Source organism: Cervus canadensis, chromosome 7, assembly GCF_019320065.1.
Source record: "Cervus canadensis isolate Bull #8, Minnesota chromosome 7, ASM1932006v1, whole genome shotgun sequence".
In the NCBI taxonomy this organism is placed as follows: Eukaryota; Metazoa; Chordata; class Mammalia; order Artiodactyla; family Cervidae; genus Cervus; species Cervus canadensis.
This window is the reverse complement of record NC_057392.1, coordinates 56265282-56284180: the sequence shown is the minus strand read 5'-3', so window position 1 is coordinate 56284180 and position 18899 is coordinate 56265282. Positions and strand designations below refer to the sequence as shown.

Below are 18899 nucleotides of genomic sequence, written 5' to 3'. Positions count from 1 at the left end.
ACATACATGTATCAAATCATCAGATTGTATACTTTAAATATATATGAGCATATTTTTCAATAATTCCTCAATAAACTTGGGGGAAAAGTGATATGTAGTTCTAAAAAAAAACCCTAAAAAAACTGGGTCACAGGCATATCTGCACTCCTGTTCACTGTTAGGGAAGAAATTGAAGAATCACAGGTGTGATATTTTAAGATTCAGTCAGAAGTAGCTGAGTCCCTAATATTCTACGGGTGAAAATTTTGCCATATGCTAACTCCTAGCTTTAAGGGATGGTAGGAATTATAGTCCCTAATAATGGAGGCCATTTCCCAGCTGCTGCTGCTGCTAAATCGCTTCAGTTGTGTCCAACTCTGTGCAACCCCATAGACGGCAGCCACTAGGCCGTTAATATGTAGCGTGGTCATCCAACCAGCCTGTAGTGAAGCAGAGACTGGAATTCAGGTTTCCCAGCTCCAGGTCCAGAGTCCTCATTGCTGCTTTCCTAATTGTCTGCTTCTTCCGCCTACAATTCTGGACTCAGCCAACGTATATGGAGTCCTCTTGTATGCTGAGTTCCATGTCAGAATACGGGGTTGGAAAGTTTTTTTAAATACAGTCTCCCAGTTACATGTTTACTCAAATATCAAGCTTCATAACTTTCAGATATGACCTTAATACTTATATCTTAAAGCTTTGCATCATGCTATTTTCATTGGCCAAGAGGACCTGATGAGGAATAAACACACACAATGATCAGTATAGAGAATCCTGAAATATCCCCTCCATGCATTTGAAAACTGACTATATGGAAAAAAAATTTAACATTAGAATGTAAAAGATAAATATGTATTAAAATGGGTGCTGGGTTCACTAAGAATGCAAAAAAGAAAAAAAAAAGCTACATTTTACCTTATTTTTTAAAACATGAGTTGCTAATGCAGTACTCTAAAGCTGAGCATCAGTTTTTCTTTCAGTTGAACCAGGATAACCCATATGACCCTGCTCAGCCTGGAAAGCCCCCACTTACGTACATGTAAATAATGGACCAGTTAGAGACTGCCAGATGTACTGGAAAGTCAATCAGAAAGTTTCCCCCACTCTCGAAAATCTCACCCTGCCAGAACTAGAAAATCTCACCCTAAAAGAACTCTCACCAAAGACTGTCTTAGGACTTCATCCTCCTTTCAACTAATAGAGAATTTTGGAGTGAGGAGGGGTCCAAGGATACAGGCTCTCAAACATAGGAACCGAGGGCTGCTTATTTGAACTGGCCTCCTTGCTGGTGAAAGTGGCTTGCTGTTAGTCCAAAGAATGAATGACAAAACCAGAGTCTTATATTTGTATCTGAGTTTGCCTTGGATAAAGTGCAATTGTAGTCAAGTCTTTGGAAGAGATAAAGGAATGAAAAACTTTTTTTTGGTCATTTCTAGGAATTGGGGAATGGAGTGGGAGGAAGACCACAGGGTATGTTTCTTCTGTGTCTTGATTATACTGATTTATTTTAATTAAGATTATTTTTTAAAAAATCACAATTAAGCAAAAATATATGCAATACTTAAACATACTTATGGGAGGGAGAGATCACATGACCTGCTATTTTCAGTATCCTGGTTCCCATGCTGACAGGGGATTGAATGGTAGCCATGACATACCCTGGAGGAAAGGATCACATGTATTAGATTATTTTACTTTAGATAGTAACAGTTCAATCCTGGGAAAAAGACTAGCCTCAAGGCATCTCTGGCTGAATGTTTTCCAGTCTCAGACTCTACACCAGTATTCCACAGAGTTGTCTTTCCACACGTTGGCCCTTGCGTAGTGAATGGCAGATTTCCCTGAGGCCTTGAAAATGATAGGCTTGCACAATGTTCCTGTCTGACAGCCAGACAAGCACAGTAGCCATGCGATTTGCGGGCTAAAGTCATTCCATGTTGTGCAATCATTTAACCTGGCTGTAAACAGCTATATTCCCATAAGATTGGAAGAGAGTATTTTTTATGCCATACCCAAAGCTACCCTGAAGTAAGTGCATGAATCTTAGTATCTTATAGTCCATCAGGAGGGGTGAGAGCAGGTCCTGGAAAGCATACGGGTTTTGAAGCCAGATAGATTGGGTTCCAATCTTGTACAAACTCTGGTTCCAAGATTGTACAAATCTGGACAAATCGCTTAAACTCACTGAACTGGACACTTGATTTGTAAACTAGGAGATAGAGTTATCTCCAAGGAGAAGATTAAATAGAATCATTCCCTGATTTTCCATTCAGCATTTATCATTGCCCAGATTATACCAGGTCTTATTCTCAGGGCTTGAGGGTAAAACATTGAACAGGCAAGGCAGCTGCTTTCATGAAGTCTACAGTCTAGTATCGGAGAAGGCAATGGCAACCCACTCCAGTACTCTTGCCTGGAAAATCCCATGGAGAGACAGAGAGTAATACAAACCCAAAATAAATCAGAGATGCCACAATAAAAGTAAAATACTGGAGTAATTGAGCGTTGCTGCAGTTTTTCTATGTTTTCTCCTCAGTCCTGCTTATCTAGTAAACTAGAACCTCAGTTTCATAAACCTCTTACCTAAGCCAGTAGGCCTTTGGGGAGAGACAGTCAGGACTTTAATCTCAAAGGCCTGATGTGACTCCTCTCGAAATATTTGCATATTAGTAGGAGGCTAGGCTTTAGATCAGGGCTTCCATGGTGGCTCAGCAGGTAAAGAATCTGCCTGCCAATGCAGGAGACGCGGTTTTGATCCCAGGGTCAGGAAGATCCCCTGGAGGAGGACATGGCAACCCATTCCAGTATTCTTGCCTGGAAAATTCCATGGACAGAGGAGCCTGACAGGCTACAGTCCATGGGGTTTCAAAGAATTGGATGTGACTGAAGTGACTGAGCACAACACAGCACAAGACTTAGATCAGACTTTTACTTGACTTTGCTGGGGGCTTTTAGGCTCTGTGTGGGCAGCAGAGGTGGTATTTAGGGGCAGGCAAATACTTGCCCACCCTCTGCCTGAGGACATTCTGCTTCTGAATGTCTGCAGAAATTATTGCTGGGATCCTGAGCCCTTGCTGGGTTCGTAATTTAATGTATCAGAATTTGTGGCTTGCAGGAAGTGGCGTTGAACCTGTCCTTCAAAAACAGAGTGTGGCTTTGCCGGGACAGAGTTTGAGGTGATGAACACTACCACTTTAAATCTGAGCCTTCTAGGAATACCTGTGTGCCTTAGTACCACTCCAGGCTGCTCCCAGCCCAGGGGAGGGTTCCCCAGTAGATGGGTACAGGCTTAGGCGCTGGCAAAATGGGGACTCACACACATGTGAAAAGTTAGTTTTCAAAAGCTCACCTAGAATTTTGGAACCAGAAAATCCATGAAAGATGGTAATCTCTCCTGCACGTGCTAAGCAGCTTCAGTCGTATCGTACACTTCGTGACCCTATGAACTGTAGCCCACCAGGCTCCTCGGTCTGTGGGATTCTACTGGCAAGAATAATGGGGTGAATTGCCATGCCCTCCTCCAGGAGATCTTCCTGACCCAGGGATTGAGCCCATGTCTCTTGTGTCTTCTGTGTTGGCATAAAGTGGTTCTTTACCACTTGCACCACCTGAGAAGCCCGACCTCTCCTAGTTAGTATATATTTTCTGATATATTGAATTTGAATCACATACAGGTGGGAGCCTCAAAATCATTTGGAATCAAGGGCCTTTAATAATCTTAATATGGCTCTGCCTCACACCACCCCAGAAATGTCCCCTCACCTCAGTCCTCAAAATTAACATGCAAAATCTTTCCCTAGTCTGGGGTTCAGGCCAGAGAGGAAAGGATGTATTGTGTTTCTTGCTATACTGGGGTTCCCTGTCATGCAGAGTGAGTGAGAGCTGATGGTGTTAACTGGTGCCCCAGACCACCAGGCAATTCATTTTACATAAAGAAATACCTTGTTTTCCCGCTTCTGATCTTGACCCTTGGCCCCGTCTTCTGTCGCTGTTGTAAGAGGCAAAATTAAGGGCCAAAGTCTGGAGACATAAGTGTGATGACTGCAGCTCTACTTGGCATCCCAAGCCCAAGTTGGGTTGCACCAGGTTCCCTGGGGTGGCAACCCAAGGGAGCTGCCAGGGGCACGTGTCTACCCATTGGTCTCTGGCTGTAGCTGTGCTGGCCAATGGGAAGGGACAGTGGTGAGGCGGGGACTACTCGCCCCCATGAGTACCGGGCTGCTGAAGCTGGGCCATCGCCTCCTACTTCCACCCTGACTGAAGTCTGTGGCTCTGATTCCACACCTGAGGGTAAGGACAACTGATTCAAGTTCTAGGCTGGAGATGAAGGCTCTTTACCATGGAACCTTTGGCTGGGCTGTGCCCAGGCTACTCTATTAGCAGGGTGGGAGGGATACAGGCAAAACCCTGGCCAGGGCAGCACTGGTGGAGGCCGACAAGCCTTGGGCTTCTGCCTCGAATTTCCTAGAGCTTGAAGAGAAAAGGGACTGTTGCCTCTGGTCAAAATGTCTGGGACCATCCTGAATTTTGTCCAGTTCACTCTGTGGTAAAGATGCTTAACCAAAGAGAAGGTTGGGGTCAGTGAAGTGGGAGGGATGGTCCAGCAATAAAGTTCAATTATATGAGAGGAGAAGATGATACATCACTTCTCAGTTGACCAAGTAGGGCAGAGAAAGAAGCACACGAAGAGGCAGCTTGGGAAACGCCTGAGCTCCGACCTCAGACTGAGTTTAGAGTCCAACTCTGCCACTGGAGTCTACTCAGCAGTATTTATTGAGCAGATTTTACAGGTCAGACCCTGGGTGTGGTTTGTGAGATACAAAGATGGATGAGGCATGGTCATTATCTATAAAATTTGGGGGATGTCTGTAAACACGTGGTTATCTACACCATTGTGGGGATATCTCACAGGATGATGGAGAAGTTCAAAAGAGGTAAGGTGAGCAAGCAGCCTGGCATCTACTGGGAACTTATGAAAAATCTTTTTTGTAGCAGACAGCTTCTGACAGAAACAACGATCTGTCTGGCCTTTGCCAAGCCCAATCCTTCCTGCCCTGGGGAGTGCTGCACTTGAGGCATCCTGGTTGTTTCCAGCCATAGATGCAGAGGCTGGAGTGGAAGGGATTTTAGAGGTCAGGCTGGCCTTGTGTGTTTGGGGATGCAGGTCCCTGGTCTGGAGAGACTCTGGTGTTCAGATCAAGCCTCGGGAGGGGTGCAACCACCTCACTCCTGGGGATTCCTGTCCTTAGGGGTAAGGTCAGCTCCTCCTGACAAGGTTGGGAACAGGGGGGACTTGATGCTGGCAGAGTATGTCCAAAGGAGCATGAGGGTGCCAGCTTTGTTCTAGAAGATGAGCAGTGGGAAGGGAGCCCGAAGCTTAATTGGCTGTTCTTGTTTCCTTCCCTTCATTCTTGAGGATTTGTAAAGAGGGACAGAGGACTGGCTTCTTGTCGTTTCTAAGGTGGCTGCAGGGACAGACTTCCTTCTTACTCCCTGTCAAGCTCGGGGACCAGGGGCTGCAGACCCTTGGCTGAGGTTGGGAGACAGAAGCTTTGGAGACTAGAATATTTAATTAGGAATTCTTCATGTGGAGAGACTAGTCCCAAACGTGTGTGTGTGTGTGTGTGTGTGAAAGAGAGAGAGAGAGATGAGTGTGTATGTGTGTGTGAGTGTGTGTGTGTATGTGTGGGGGGTGGGCACAAGGATGCTGAGTGAAAGCTTTCAGGTCACCCTCCTGGGTGCGAGGCAGAGCGTAGCTGATTTCTGGTTCTGCCGTTTATCATTAGATTGCACCAGGTGAAATTGCCAATATTTTGCACCAGGTAAAATTGCACGAGGTGAAATTGCACCAGGTGAAATTGCCATTTTTTGACCTTTAAAGACAGCAATCTCATTTAATTCAGCCCAAGAGTTGCATGCTCTTAAGCCAGCATCTTGGTCTCTTCAAACCTCTGATTCCTCTATAGAGTGGAGTCAAAAACAGCACTAATGAGGAGGATTAAATGAACTATAGTTTAAAACTGACTTATGCAATTTATACTGCAAAGTACTCTTACCAATTTCAAAGTGTTCTCATGTTCCTCATTGTACATGAATTCATTTAGCAGAGTAAGAAACAGTCTGAGAAGCCTTTTTTGAGGCAGTCGTAAGGTGATGGCATCTCTCAGGGATCTTCTCCTTAATCTCTCAGTTTCCCCATCTCTGAAGTTGGGGATATTTTCTTTGCTTCATGGAGTAAATATTGAAACAAATAACAAATGGCATAGTGATGGGAGGTGCTACTGTGGGAGCTGGTTTCTATGAAACAAAGTGAAGCGACCCAGTCATGTCTGACTCTTTGCGACCCCATGGGCTGTAGCCTACCACACTCCTCCGTCCATGGGATTTTCCAGGCAAGAGTACTGGAGTGGGTTGCCATTTCGTTCTCTAGAGGATCTTCCTGATCCAGGGATTGAACCTGGGTCTCCCACATTGTAGGCAGACACTTTACTGTCTGAGCCACCAAGGAAATCCTATGAGGATCTAACAATGCATCCCTTCCTCCCCCTTAGCCTCCCATTTGTACAAGCAGGGCAGGGGTGAGATGATTTCTGGGGTCCCTTTCAGTTTTCTTGGACTCTGCGATCTGTACTTTAATGCCCTTTCCTGCTGGAGGAGTTGGCATCGGCTTTGGTGACCTCTCTCCCCCATCTTACTCTGTCTCCTACCAGTCCCAGAGGAGACCCCATCATTGCATTTCACAAGATTCTGCTGTTGTTGCTGAAATTCCAGCAGGTCAAAGTGGAATTTCTCATACACTTAAATGAAAATGAGAGACTGTAATATGGACTTTTAGGATTCAGACAGCGTCATGGTCCATCCCCTTGTATAATTTTGAAAGCAAGCTTATCCATACCTGTACACAGTGCACCATGAAAGCTAGTGCAGTAGAAAGAACCCAGGCTTTGGATTTCAAAGTGCACTCTCCACACTTCCATTGGGTTGGCAAAAAGTTCATTTAGATTTGGAAAAACTCGAATGAAATTTTTGGCCAATACTTCTTATCCTCGAGCCGAAGTTACTAAACTTCTCTGGTCCTCAGATTTCTCTTGGAACTGAGTCCTGACCCCCTGGAGTAGTGGTGAGGGTGAAATGAGATTAAAGGGTAGTGGATGTACAAAGGGTGGTCCACAGCAAGTGCTTCATAAATATTTGCTTATATCTCTTTACTTATACCCCTGGAGGAGGGTATGGTAACCCACTCCAGTATTCTTGCCTGGAGAATCCCATGGACAGAGGAGCCTTGCAGGCTACAGTCCATAGGTGGCAAAGAGTTGGACACAATTACTTATTTGTGTGGAACACTTTAAAAGTTTATAAAATAATTCTTCATACTTTAAATGAACCTGTTCTCACAACAGTATTGTGAAATAGTCTATTAATAGGTAAGGATAAACTCATTAATAATCAGCTTTGCTTGCAAAGAACATGAAGTCTGGGAGGTGGGTTGGGAAGGTAAGTCACCCGGTGAGTTAATGATGGAGCTCAGACTAGAAGCCAGGTCACTGGATCATGACTTGGGGTTTCTTCACATTATTCTCTCTTCTATCCCCCATCCAATGGAATGGAATATTAGCAGGCAAATGTGTGACCTTGATGCTGTTTTCCTTCTTTGGACTATGCCTAAGTGTCCAGCATTATGCTTCAGAAGATCACAGTTTGATTTCCAGCTCCACTGCTCAAGATCTCTGGGATCTTGGACAAGTCACTTAACTTCCTGGAAACCCACTTTTCTCATCTCTAGAATGGGTACAGTCATAGATAACATCTATTGAGCTCTGACATGTGCGAGGCACTGTTCTATATACTTTATGTGGATTGTATCTTTTCTTTTATTATTTTCAAAAGAGAGCTTATGTTTAAAAATTTTTTTATTTATTTGGCTGTGCCAGGTCTTAGTTGCAGTATGTGGGATCTAGTTCCCGATCAGGGATCAAACCCAGACCTCCTGCATTGGGAGCATGGAGTCTTAGCCACTGGACCACCAGGGAAGTCCCAGATTGTGCTTTTTAATCCTCCAACAAGCCTATGCCTGAAACATATTACAAGGAAGAACAAATTATTTTCACCCAAGTACTGAGATCAGAGAACATGTGATCTCTATTTTACCTCATCCTGTCTCTCAAAATGGTTGTGAAAATTAAGTGAGATATTAAGTGAGGTGAGGACTTTAGAAGTGGCATTCTACAAAGACAAAGAATTACAAGTGGTTTTAGGATTAACTTCATGACCTATGTAAATGATTTCTTTATAGGCACAGCTGAGTCTTAGAACATAGTCTTAGATTACAGTTTTATTTAGTTATGTTTTCCCCTTTAGAAAGAGAGGTCTTTCAAAATAAAAATGTAATAATTGCTATATTTAAACAGGGAGCACGCATAGTTTTGGAATAAATTGTTTGAAAGTTCAGCATCTCTGCACTGACTTTCAATTGCTATCAATTGATGATTTTTCCACCCAGAGCTTTAGACGATAACCTTCTTCTTTAGTCAGAATCTGTTCTTCGCAGCAGAAACGTCCAAGGATTGTGTGCCCATCTGCCCTCACTCCCTCCTTCTATTACCTCCATCACCTGTCACTGTCATGGAACCCAGACTAGTTGCCCCTATGAAAAGAGAGATCGTTCCTTAACACGTCCCTTGGGCTGGGAAAATAGAATCTTGACTTTTAAAAGAAAAGGGGGAACCAGAGAATGCACGAGACCTGAGTTTTCAGTCCTTGCAATGATTTGGAGAAAGCCCCCAGTGACCCTGCGTCTTTGGGGCCCTCTGTAGCTGCCTCCACCAGTTCTCGTGTTCTGGATTCTCTCCTCCTATTTCTCTGTGGACAAGAACTTGGCCTTCCTCATTTCTGGAGAAAGCAAGCACAGAGCCTCTTGGTAGTCTTCTTAAGAGTTTTACTGCTAACTCCGTAGAGGAAAAGGATGGAGGTGACAAATTGTGGGAACGTTGGACAACATATAAAGTCTTAAAAGTCTTAGAACAAGTATTTTCTTTAAACACAAAAGGGACTTGACTGATCTCTTCTTGGCTTTGCAGCTAACTCCTCTCTTTCTTCTCATCTTGGCCTCAATTGGGCTTCCCTGGTGGTTCAGTGGGTAAAGAATCCACAGGAGACCTGAGTTTGATCCCTGGATCACGGAAGATCTCCTGGAGGAGGGCATGACAACCTACTCCATTATTCATGGACAGAGGAGCCTGGAGGGGTTTATGGGGTTGCAAAGTCAGACTTGACTGAAGCAACAAAGCATAGCACAAGCCTAAGCTATCTCATTTTCATTTATTTCCGGCAGTTATTGAGAACAATCACTTTGAATCCTCCAAATCCAGTAGAGGGGGACAAAGGTACAGGCTGATGATAAGAGAGCCTTGACTAGGGACTCGTACCACCAGGCGGCAGCGTCTGTCTCTATGGGCACCTCTCGGCTGTGTTGCTAGTCTCTCCTCTCTGCCTGCAGGTCTCATTCTCAACTCTCGCTTTACTTATAAGGTGATATTAGAACTCGATATCTGATAAATGATGCATCAGATCAATAGAGAGGAAAAATATTAATGTAAATAAATGTCTTTTAAACAGCTAGTCGTCAGATAGGAAGAAATCACTTGATTATCTTAGATCACAGCTTACCCAACGCAAAATATCAGACATGGATTAAAGAATGAAATTTAAAATATACCGAACAATAAAAGAGAAGAAAATAAAGTACTTACGAAATCCTAGTATGGATAAAGATTGTTTAACTCTTAGAAGCCAAAAAAAAAAAGAAATCAACTGAGTTGTTTATATAAAAACTAAAACTTAACAAAAAACTAAAACTTCTGTCACATAAAAAACAGGATAAGCAAAACAGAAAATAACCTTTACACTATAGATAAATCATAGGACATATGACAAAGAGCTGGTATAAAGAGCTCACAAAAGCTAATTCAAAAAGCACATTGTATCCCTAATAAATTAACTGATAAAGAACACTAGCAGAGAGATCAAAAATGAAGAAATTAAATTAGGAAATAGGCCTTTAATAAAATGTACAACGCACTAATTGTCAAAGCAGTGAGGTTCTATTTCTTTTGCTCACTAAACTGAGATCAACAAAACAGTTTGCAATGATGATATCCAAAGTTGAGGAGTGCAGTTAAGACAAGCTTTTTGTATACACACTGATACACTGTTGTGGAACAGCATGACAAACTATACTTTGGGAATATGTATCAGGAGCCTTAAAAATGTTCATATCTTTTGGTACAAAAATTTTACTTCTGGGAATATGTCATAGCACAATAATATTAGTTTGAGGATAAGCTATGTGCCAAAGATGTTTGTTAGATTTTAAAATGTTTCAAAATGAAAATATGTTCATGCTTCAATAAAATGGAAATGTTGACATATACCCTGGTTATATCCACTTGATGGACTAGCACACACATTTAAAATGATGATTACAAAAATTAGAAAATTGCAAAGCAAAAATTAGAGAATAAAATTTCTAGGAAAATATTATTTCCATTATGTTAAAAATAAGCAGATAGATTCTTGGGAATGGGGATTAGTTTATTTTCTGTAGTTTCCAAACTATTTATCTTACTATTTTTAATGAACACACATGTTTGTGTGTATGAAAGCTGAGCATACATATATATAAGTAAATATATATATAAGTTTATGTATAACTATACATATGAATAAACTTAACAATAGAATGGAAAAGACTAGAGATCTCTTCAAGAAAATTAGAGATACCAAGGGAACATTTCATACAAAGATGAGCTCAATAAAGGACAGAAATGGTATGGACCTAACAGAAGCAGGAGATATTAAGAAGAGGTGGCAAGAATACACAGAAGAACTATACAAAAAAGATCTTCACGACCCAGATAACCACAATGGTGTGATCGCCCACCTAGAGCCAGACATCCTGGGATGCAGTCAAGTGAGCCTTAGGAAGCATCGCTATGAACAAAGCTAGTGAAGGTGATGGAATTCCAGCTGAGCTATTTCAAATCCTAAAGGATGATGCTGTGAAAGAATTGCATTCAATATGCCAGCAAATTTGGAAAACTCAGCAGTGGCCACAGGACTGGAAGAGGTCAGTTTTCATTTCAATCTAAAGAAAGGCAATGACAAAGAATGTTCAAACTACCACACAATTGCACTATCTCACAAGCCAGCAAAGTACTGCTCAAAATTCTCCAAGCCAGGCTTCAACAGTACGTGAACCATGAACTTTCATATGTACAAGCTAGATCTAGAAAAGGCAGAGGAACCAGAAATCAAATTGCCAATATCCGTTGGATCATTGAAAAAGCAAGAGAGTTCCAGAAAAACATCTACTTCTGCTTTATTGACTGCACCAAAGCCTTTGACTGTGTGGATAACAACAAACTGTGGAAAATTCTTAAAGAGATGGGAATACCAGACCACCTTACCTGCCTCCTGAGAAATCTGTTTGCAAGTCAAGAAGTAACAGTTAGAACTGGACATGGAACAGACTGGTTCCAAATTGGGAAAGGAGTACATCAAGGCTGTATACTGTTACCCTGCTTATTTACCTTATATGCAGAGTACATCATGTGAAATGCCGGGCTGGATGAAGCACAAGCTGGAATCAAGATTACCAGGAGAAATATCAATAAACTCAGATACGCAGAAGACACCACCCTGGTGAAAGCAAGGAGGAACTAAAGAGCATCAAGAGGCTCTTTAGTTCCTCCTTGAAAGGGAGAGAGAAAAAGGTGGCTTAAAACTCAACATTCAGAAAACTAAGGTCATGACATCTGGTCCCATCACTTCATGGCAAATAGATGGGGAAACGATGGAACCAGTGAGAGACTTTATTTTTTGGGCTCCAAAATCACTGCAGGTGGTGATTGCAGTCATGAAATTAAAAGATGGTTGCTCCTTGGAACAAAAGCTATGACCAACCTAGACAGCATGTTAAAAGGCAGAGACATTACTTTGCCGACAAAGGTCCATCTAGTCAAAGCTATGGTTTTTCCAGTAGTCGTGTATGGATGTGAGAGTTGGACTGTAAAGAAAGCTGAGTGCTGAAGAATTGATGCTTTTGAACTGTGGTGTTGGAGAAGACTCTTGAGAGTCTCTTGGACTGCAAGGAGATCCAACCAGTCAATCCTAAAGGAAATCAGCACTGAATATTCATTGGAAGGACTGATGTTGAAGCTGAAACTCCAATACTTTGGCCACTTGATGTAAAGAACTGACTCATTTGAAAAAACCCGATGCTGGGAAAGACTTAAGGCAGGAGGAGAAGGGGATGACAGAGGATGAGATGGTTGAATGGCATCACTGACTGAATGATGATAGAGCCCCTGGTGATGGGCCATCGGGGTGGGATTCCAGACACAATGCACAATTTTGGGGGCAAGATTACTTATCAGGGATTTTTCTGCATCCCTCATAGAGGAAATTCCTCCTGAAGCCAAATTCAGTTCTGGAAGCTTTGTGAAATCTTTGAGACAAGCAAACTGATGAATAATAGTGAGTCTTTAGGGTAAAAAAATACACATGGACCATGTCTTGTTTAGAGTCAGTTTCTTGGAATTCGCTACATTTCAGACTCCACAGAGAGTATCAGCGATGCCTGTGATCCAGGATCCTAGGACCGGTTTCTCTCTCTGGTGCTTTCAGTAACCTAATAACAGAGGCAGGGATCAGGGGAACCAGAGTCCCTGTGCATACAAGGACTGTCTTTCAGGGGGGGATATGGAGGGCTGGTTCTGAGACAGGGAATCCCTTGGCCACCTGTGCCCCTTGAGCTTTTTCCCAGGGCTTCCAGAATACGTACTCTAAATGCACTCCATTCTCTTTCTCTCTTCCTTTTCTATTTTTCTTCCTCTTTCCCTCCTCTCTCTGTATTTCCTTTTTTCTTTTCTGTACAAAAGTATTTATTTAGTCCTTATTTTGTACTGGTGGGACTTTCTCTTTGGCTCTGATGGTAAAGAATCTGCCTGCCAAGCAGGAGATGCAGGTTCAATCACTGGACCAGGTAGATCCTCTGGAGAAGGAAATGGCTACTCACTCCAGTACTCTTGCCTGGAGAATTCCATGGACAGAGGAGCCTGGTAGCCTACAGTCCATGGGGTTGCAAAGAGTTGGAAATGACTGTGCAACTAACAGCCCCCCGCCCTTGTGGCTGTATTTAGTGGGTGAACAAATAAAATTACAGTACAGTGCAAGCAGTGCTGTGAAAGATAACAAGGGCTCTGGGGGAGGACAGCAGTCCAGGAGGAATAGCAGTCCAGATGGGGGAGGAGGACAGGGAGCACTTCCTGAAAGAGAGGACAGCCCATGTATCCTGAAGTCCACATAGGGATCAGGCAGGTGAGGGGGTACAGTTAAGGGGCTGCACAGGCCGAGGTCAGTGGATAGTCTCATGAGACAGCGTATCTCTGGTTGTCTGACCGAGGCTGTGTGTGTGTGTGTGTATGTGTGTATGTGTGTAGTTGTGTGTGTGAGCGAGCATGTGTGCATGCAAGTGTGTAATATACCAAATGTCTAACATATGGCCCAGGAGATGGGGAAAGGAAGAAAGAGAATGGGAGAGAAAGGAAGAGGAAGAGACAGAAAAAAGGAAAAGGGAAGAAAAAGGAGGGAGCCAAGAGGGGGAAGTTAGAGTCGAATGGGATGATCTGAGTCATCATTCTTGGAAAACCCAAGGGATAGAGTCCTGACAAATGGACTCTTGGAGCTTTCCCCATTCCTCCTACTGTGCTCAGATCTGAGGAATTGGGGGAGTGCTGTCTCACCGTCACTGGTGGTGGAAGAAAGGCGATCACCCATACAAAATAATGCTGAATACTGAAAATTTCAAGGCAGAGTGAGCACAAGGTGGGCTGGAAGAGTCAGAAGAGTCTTTCCAGAAGAGGTGAGTGTTGAGGGAGCAGGTTTCAGGCAGACTCTGCAGAGCTGACCAGAGTCCTGCTCGGGACCTGACGGGGGAGCTACGTGGGGGTTGCTCTTTTGTGGCTGACAACGTGGATCTGGGTTCCAGGGCTCAGGATGCTGCTGCTGGGAGCTCTTCTACTGCTACTAGCCCTGCCCAGTCATGGCCAGTACACCACGCAAGGGCCCCCGCTGCCCAAGGGGGCCTGCGCAGGTTGGATGGCAGGTGTTCCAGGGCATCCTGGCCACAACGGGACCCCAGGCCGGGATGGCAGAGATGGCACCCCTGGTGAGAAGGGTGAGAAAGGAGATCCAGGTAAGAATAAAGCCTTTGGCATCTTCCATCATAGACTCCTCCCGGGTAGAGGAAGGCTTCTAAAACCACGAGAGGGCAATAGTTACTGACTAAGGCCCATGTGCAGGGAAGAAGCAAAGCTTTTTGATGTGACCCATGAGCAACCTAAAGTGAATTGTGGATTGGCCTTCTAGGGGTGAACACACATGGTCCCTTTAAAACCAAGTAACCTTGGCTCTGCTCTACCCACACTACCTTCCCCATCCTCTCCCATCTCAGCCTCATCCATCCCTGTTCTCAGTCTGCTTATATTCCCATTTTCCTTAATGTCCCCTTAATTCCCATTCTATCCAGTGGCATTCAACCACACGTACTGGGACCTCCTGCAGGTCACAGTCCTTTTCTTGGAGAACTCTTGCCCTAGTGCACAGGACTGTTAAACCTTACTACCAGAGGGTCTACCCCAAATATGCCAAAGTGAATACAGACAAATGCCCAAAGAGTGGAATAGAGAGAAAATGCCCTTGATGCAGACCTAGATTGACAATGAAGGCTTTCAGGAGGAGGCGGGGCTTGAGTGAGACCTTGAAGGATGGGTGTTGGGCAACCTAGACAGAGAGGACAGAAAAGTCCCCTGTGTATGATTGGTTGAACCTGCACATAAAGTACTGGCAGGGTGGAGGGTCTGTGATGGAGACTTTTGGAGATAAGGTTGGAGAGGAATTTGTGGGAACCTGTGTTGTGGTGGATGTGGAGAAGGTTACGGCTGTCCCTTCTGGGAGCTCTCGTTGGTTCTTTGATCTGTAAGTCAAGCAGATCATAGGTAGGGGCCACAGGGACAGTGTTTCAGGCTGAAACCAACCTAAACAGGAGTTCTGTTCCTTGGGTCACTGAGGTCTTCTTGTTCTCTAGGTCTTGTTGGTCCTAAGGGTGACACCGGTGAAACTGGAATCACTGGGATTGAAGGTCCCCGAGGCTTTCCAGGAGTCCCAGGCAGAAAGGGAGAACCTGGAGAAAGTGCCTATGTATTCCGCTCAGCATTCAGTGTGGGACTGGAGACCCGGGTCACAGTCCCCAATGTTCCCATTCGCTTTACCAAGATCTTCTACAATCAGCAAAACCACTACGATGGCACCACTGGCAAATTCCTCTGCAATATTCCCGGGCTGTACTACTTCTCCTACCACATCACTGTCTACTTGAAGGATGTGAAGGTCAGCCTCTACAAGAATGACAAGGCCCTGCTCTTCACCCACGACCAGTTCCAGGACAGGAACGTGGACCAGGCCTCTGGCTCCGTGCTCCTCTATCTGGATAAGGGTGACCAAGTCTGGCTCCAGGTGTATGAGGGTGAAAATCACAATGGGGTCTATGCAGATAATGTCCATGACTCCACCTTCACAGGCTTCCTTCTCTACCATAACATTGAATGAGCACCATTAACTCAGAATCTCCAGTGGGCCAAGCAGCCCAAAGTGAAAGAACAGTCCACAGGTCTACAGTGTAGTTAGGGGACCAATTTTATTATCTAGCTGGGGGATTCTGAACATCATTCATGCATTCATCGATCAAGTACCTTTTTTAAGAAATGATATACTATGTTCCCAGGACAGTCTTGAAGAAGACATGTCCCCTGGCCTCAAGGATCTGTTATGTAGTGGTAATGGAAGGATTGATAACATTTGCTGGGGAGTTTCATATACATAACAAGATAACTAACTACAAGAAGGTATTTGACAGTGATATTCTGTGCCTGCTGTTTTTCCTTATGTTCTTGGCAATCCTGTGAAGTACATAAGAAACTATTCTTCTCTTTTTCACACTTGCAGTCCTGAGGATGAGAGAACTGTGTGCCTAAGTCACACAGGCATTAAGTGGCAGAGTTAGAAATCCAACCCCGGGCTGTGGACCTTTTCCAGTATATTGCGTCTGTTGTAAGGACTATATAGCCTTTTGGTAGGGTATTGGTAGGGGTCTCCCCCCAACTCATCTGAGGACCTTTGAACTGGCCTTCACCACATGTTAAGCCTTTCCTTTGAAGCACTCCCTCAGAGAAGGTGGTTCCAAGACTAGGTCCCATTCCAACTAGACCACTCCATACTTCCTCTTCTCTATGTCTTTCCTCAGACCCTTCTCTCTGGCCCAGAAAGTTGACTCCATCTCCACATGTTCACATCCTCCCTATTCCTCAAGACCACCAGGTTGGGAAGCTTCTTTGATGTGATATCTTTTCTTTCCTACAAGTCTTCTCACGCCTGGGCCCCTCTGCCCTTCCACGTGTCACCATGGATGAGAGTCCTGGGTCTGCAAGACATCCTCCCGAAGCCCAGGGATAATTACCCACAGAGGATCATGCTTCCTGCACACTGAGTCCCCTTCCAGGTCCTTGATGGATGCCTAATGAAGATCAAACTCTTGAACCTCCTATCTACCCAGAGTTAACTCCATTTCTGTCTTTCCATATAACCAATCCCTATCTACAAAAACAGTCTTATTTTAGGAACTCCTTGATTTTAAACTCCTAATCTTTGTTCCACTGGATGGCTTGAATCTTTTCCACTGAGGTTAGGGATGACTGTGCTTTCCAGGACACTTAAAGAATTTTCCCTTAAGGAAGTAACTTGAGCTTGCAATGCAAAGCCCATGAAAGAAGTTGGAAACTATTCTTTCTTTGAGCACCAACAGGGTCAGGGGAGACCTGGGCCTCCTGAATCTACTCTTGCTCTTTAGGAAGTGTTAAAAAAAGAAAGAAAATGAAGAAAAGAAAATGATAACTGAGGTGACTATTTTAATTAGCTTGATTGTAGTGATTGCTTCATAATGTATGTCTCTATCAAATCATCAAATTGTACACCTTAAATACATGTACTTTGAATTGTTAAATATTCCTCAAAAAAAAAAAAAAGGAATTACAGATAGTTGATGGTGGTAAACATCCTCTCAGGATGAAGATGAGTGATGCTCTTCAAAGATTTTAGCAAAAGCAGAGCTAATAGCATTCTGTGTAAATATAGAGATGGAAAACTTAGCTATTTGCTTGCAGTTTTAAATTCTGAATGATTTTCTTTTGACTATTCATTAGGCAATTATGATATCTACATATAAGTCTTAGTTTTTTAAAATAATTGTATATCATTATTTTCTACAAATAAAGATCCTGTCCAGCATTAAAAGTAGAACACTTATTTCACAGATCTTTTGTTTTCATTTTTGGAGACGACATGGGGTTTAGAGAGGGATGAAGAGGGGTAAACCTTGTGTTAATCAGAACTCTATTTTGTGAATGACAGATAAGACGTCCTTGCATTTCATAGGCTTTGGCTGGGTTGTGTGCTCATCTCTGACCAGTCACTGGAGTCAGGAGGATGTAATATATTTATTGACCTAATTGACTATGGCTCAAGCTTGAGAAGGAGTATTTTCCTTAAAGCAAAATCTGGACAGTTACCAGAGTGGTAGATTCAAGTCTTTGCTATCTGTCACATGCACCACTCAGAGTCTGGTCTGGGATTTTAGTAGTTTAATTCTTTTTAAAAAAATATTTATTTGCCTGTGCCGGGTCTTAGTTGTGGCACACTGGATCTTGATCTTCATGGTGGCCTGTGAGATCTTTTAGTTTCAGCATGTGGGATCTAGATCCCTGACCAGAGGTGGGATCCAGGTCCCTTGCACTGGGATCAAGGAATCTTGGCCAGTGGACCACCACAGAAGTCCCTGTAGTTTAATTCTTGAAGCCTCTGCTATGCTTCATTTGGTCTGTTCTGCATGTGTACACTGGGGGTTGAGTTTGGGACTTAGGGAGGGTCCCAAACATAATTAGAAGAGGTCCTGTTCCAGCTCTTTCCTCTCTGGCATGTCCCTATATTCTCCAGCCCCCAGGGACCCTCCTTTTCCTGATTCTTGTTGCCAGGAAACTCGGGTTCTCTCTGAATTTTATTTTCTTGCTCTATCGTGCAGTCTTGTGTGACTTAGGCTGTCTTGAGGGGGATAAAGCAGCAAGAGAAAAGAAAGAAAGGTGGGCTACAGAAAAGAAGGATTACCCACACTGTTTGAATAGCATGGCCCATTTCACTGGTTTCTCTGGTGAGAGAGAGAGAGAGATTTTTGGAGGAGGGAGTGAATTTTAGATGCTTGTGTTGCTGCTGTTGCTGTGGAAATGCAGCCAGTGCTTGGGGCTGATCCTGGCGGAGCTGGAAGAAAAAAGAGAAAAGAAAGCATACTTTAAAAAGTGGGATTTTTCTTACACTCTCTGTCATGCAGGAATCGCTTTTTCTGGTCTCAGCAAGAGGTGATTTCTCCTGGAAATGGTGATTTCTCCCAACAGTGCCTAAAACACAAATCCAGGACTTGGCCTGCTTTCAGGTCAAATCCATGAGACAAGGAAAAAAACCCCATTAAACTCAGCCAGGCTATGAGTTGTTATTCAAGTTTGAACTTCAGCCCTCAATCTGTCTGCCACTATTTACTTTTTAGACTCTTCGGATTTGCTTTTCTGCAATGTGTTTAGAGTTTTTGGTTGTAATCACTCAGAAAGGTAGAATCTGCCTGCTATGCGGAAGACCCAGGTTTGATCCCTGGGTTGGGAAGATCCCCAGGAGAAGAGAATGGCTACCCACTCCAGTGTTCTTGCCTGGAGAATTCCCTGGATAGAGGCGCCTGGCAGGCTATAGTCCATGGGGTCACAAAA

General features: G+C 43.7%; 1 protein-coding gene across 2 annotated transcripts; it reads left to right on the top strand.

Annotated features, from left to right (window-relative positions):
• Positions 1–4130: 4130 nt before the first annotated feature.
• On the top strand, positions 4131–17397 carry ADIPOQ (adiponectin, C1Q and collagen domain containing). 2 transcript variants are annotated; one of them, XM_043473461.1, is made up of 4 exons: positions 4178–4269; positions 13752–13900; positions 14027–14233; positions 15125–17397. In XM_043473461.1, exons 3-4 carry the CDS (start codon positions 14035–14037, stop codon positions 15643–15645), a joined length of 720 nt encoding a protein of 239 aa, XP_043329396.1. In that variant the 5' UTR covers positions 4178–4269; positions 13752–13900; positions 14027–14034; the 3' UTR covers positions 15646–17397. The 2 variants fall into 2 exon arrangements, with proteins under 2 accessions (XP_043329395.1, XP_043329396.1); XM_043473460.1 differs by lacking the exon at positions 13752–13900 and having other exon boundaries at positions 4131–4269.
• Positions 17398–18899: the final 1502 nt, after the last annotated feature.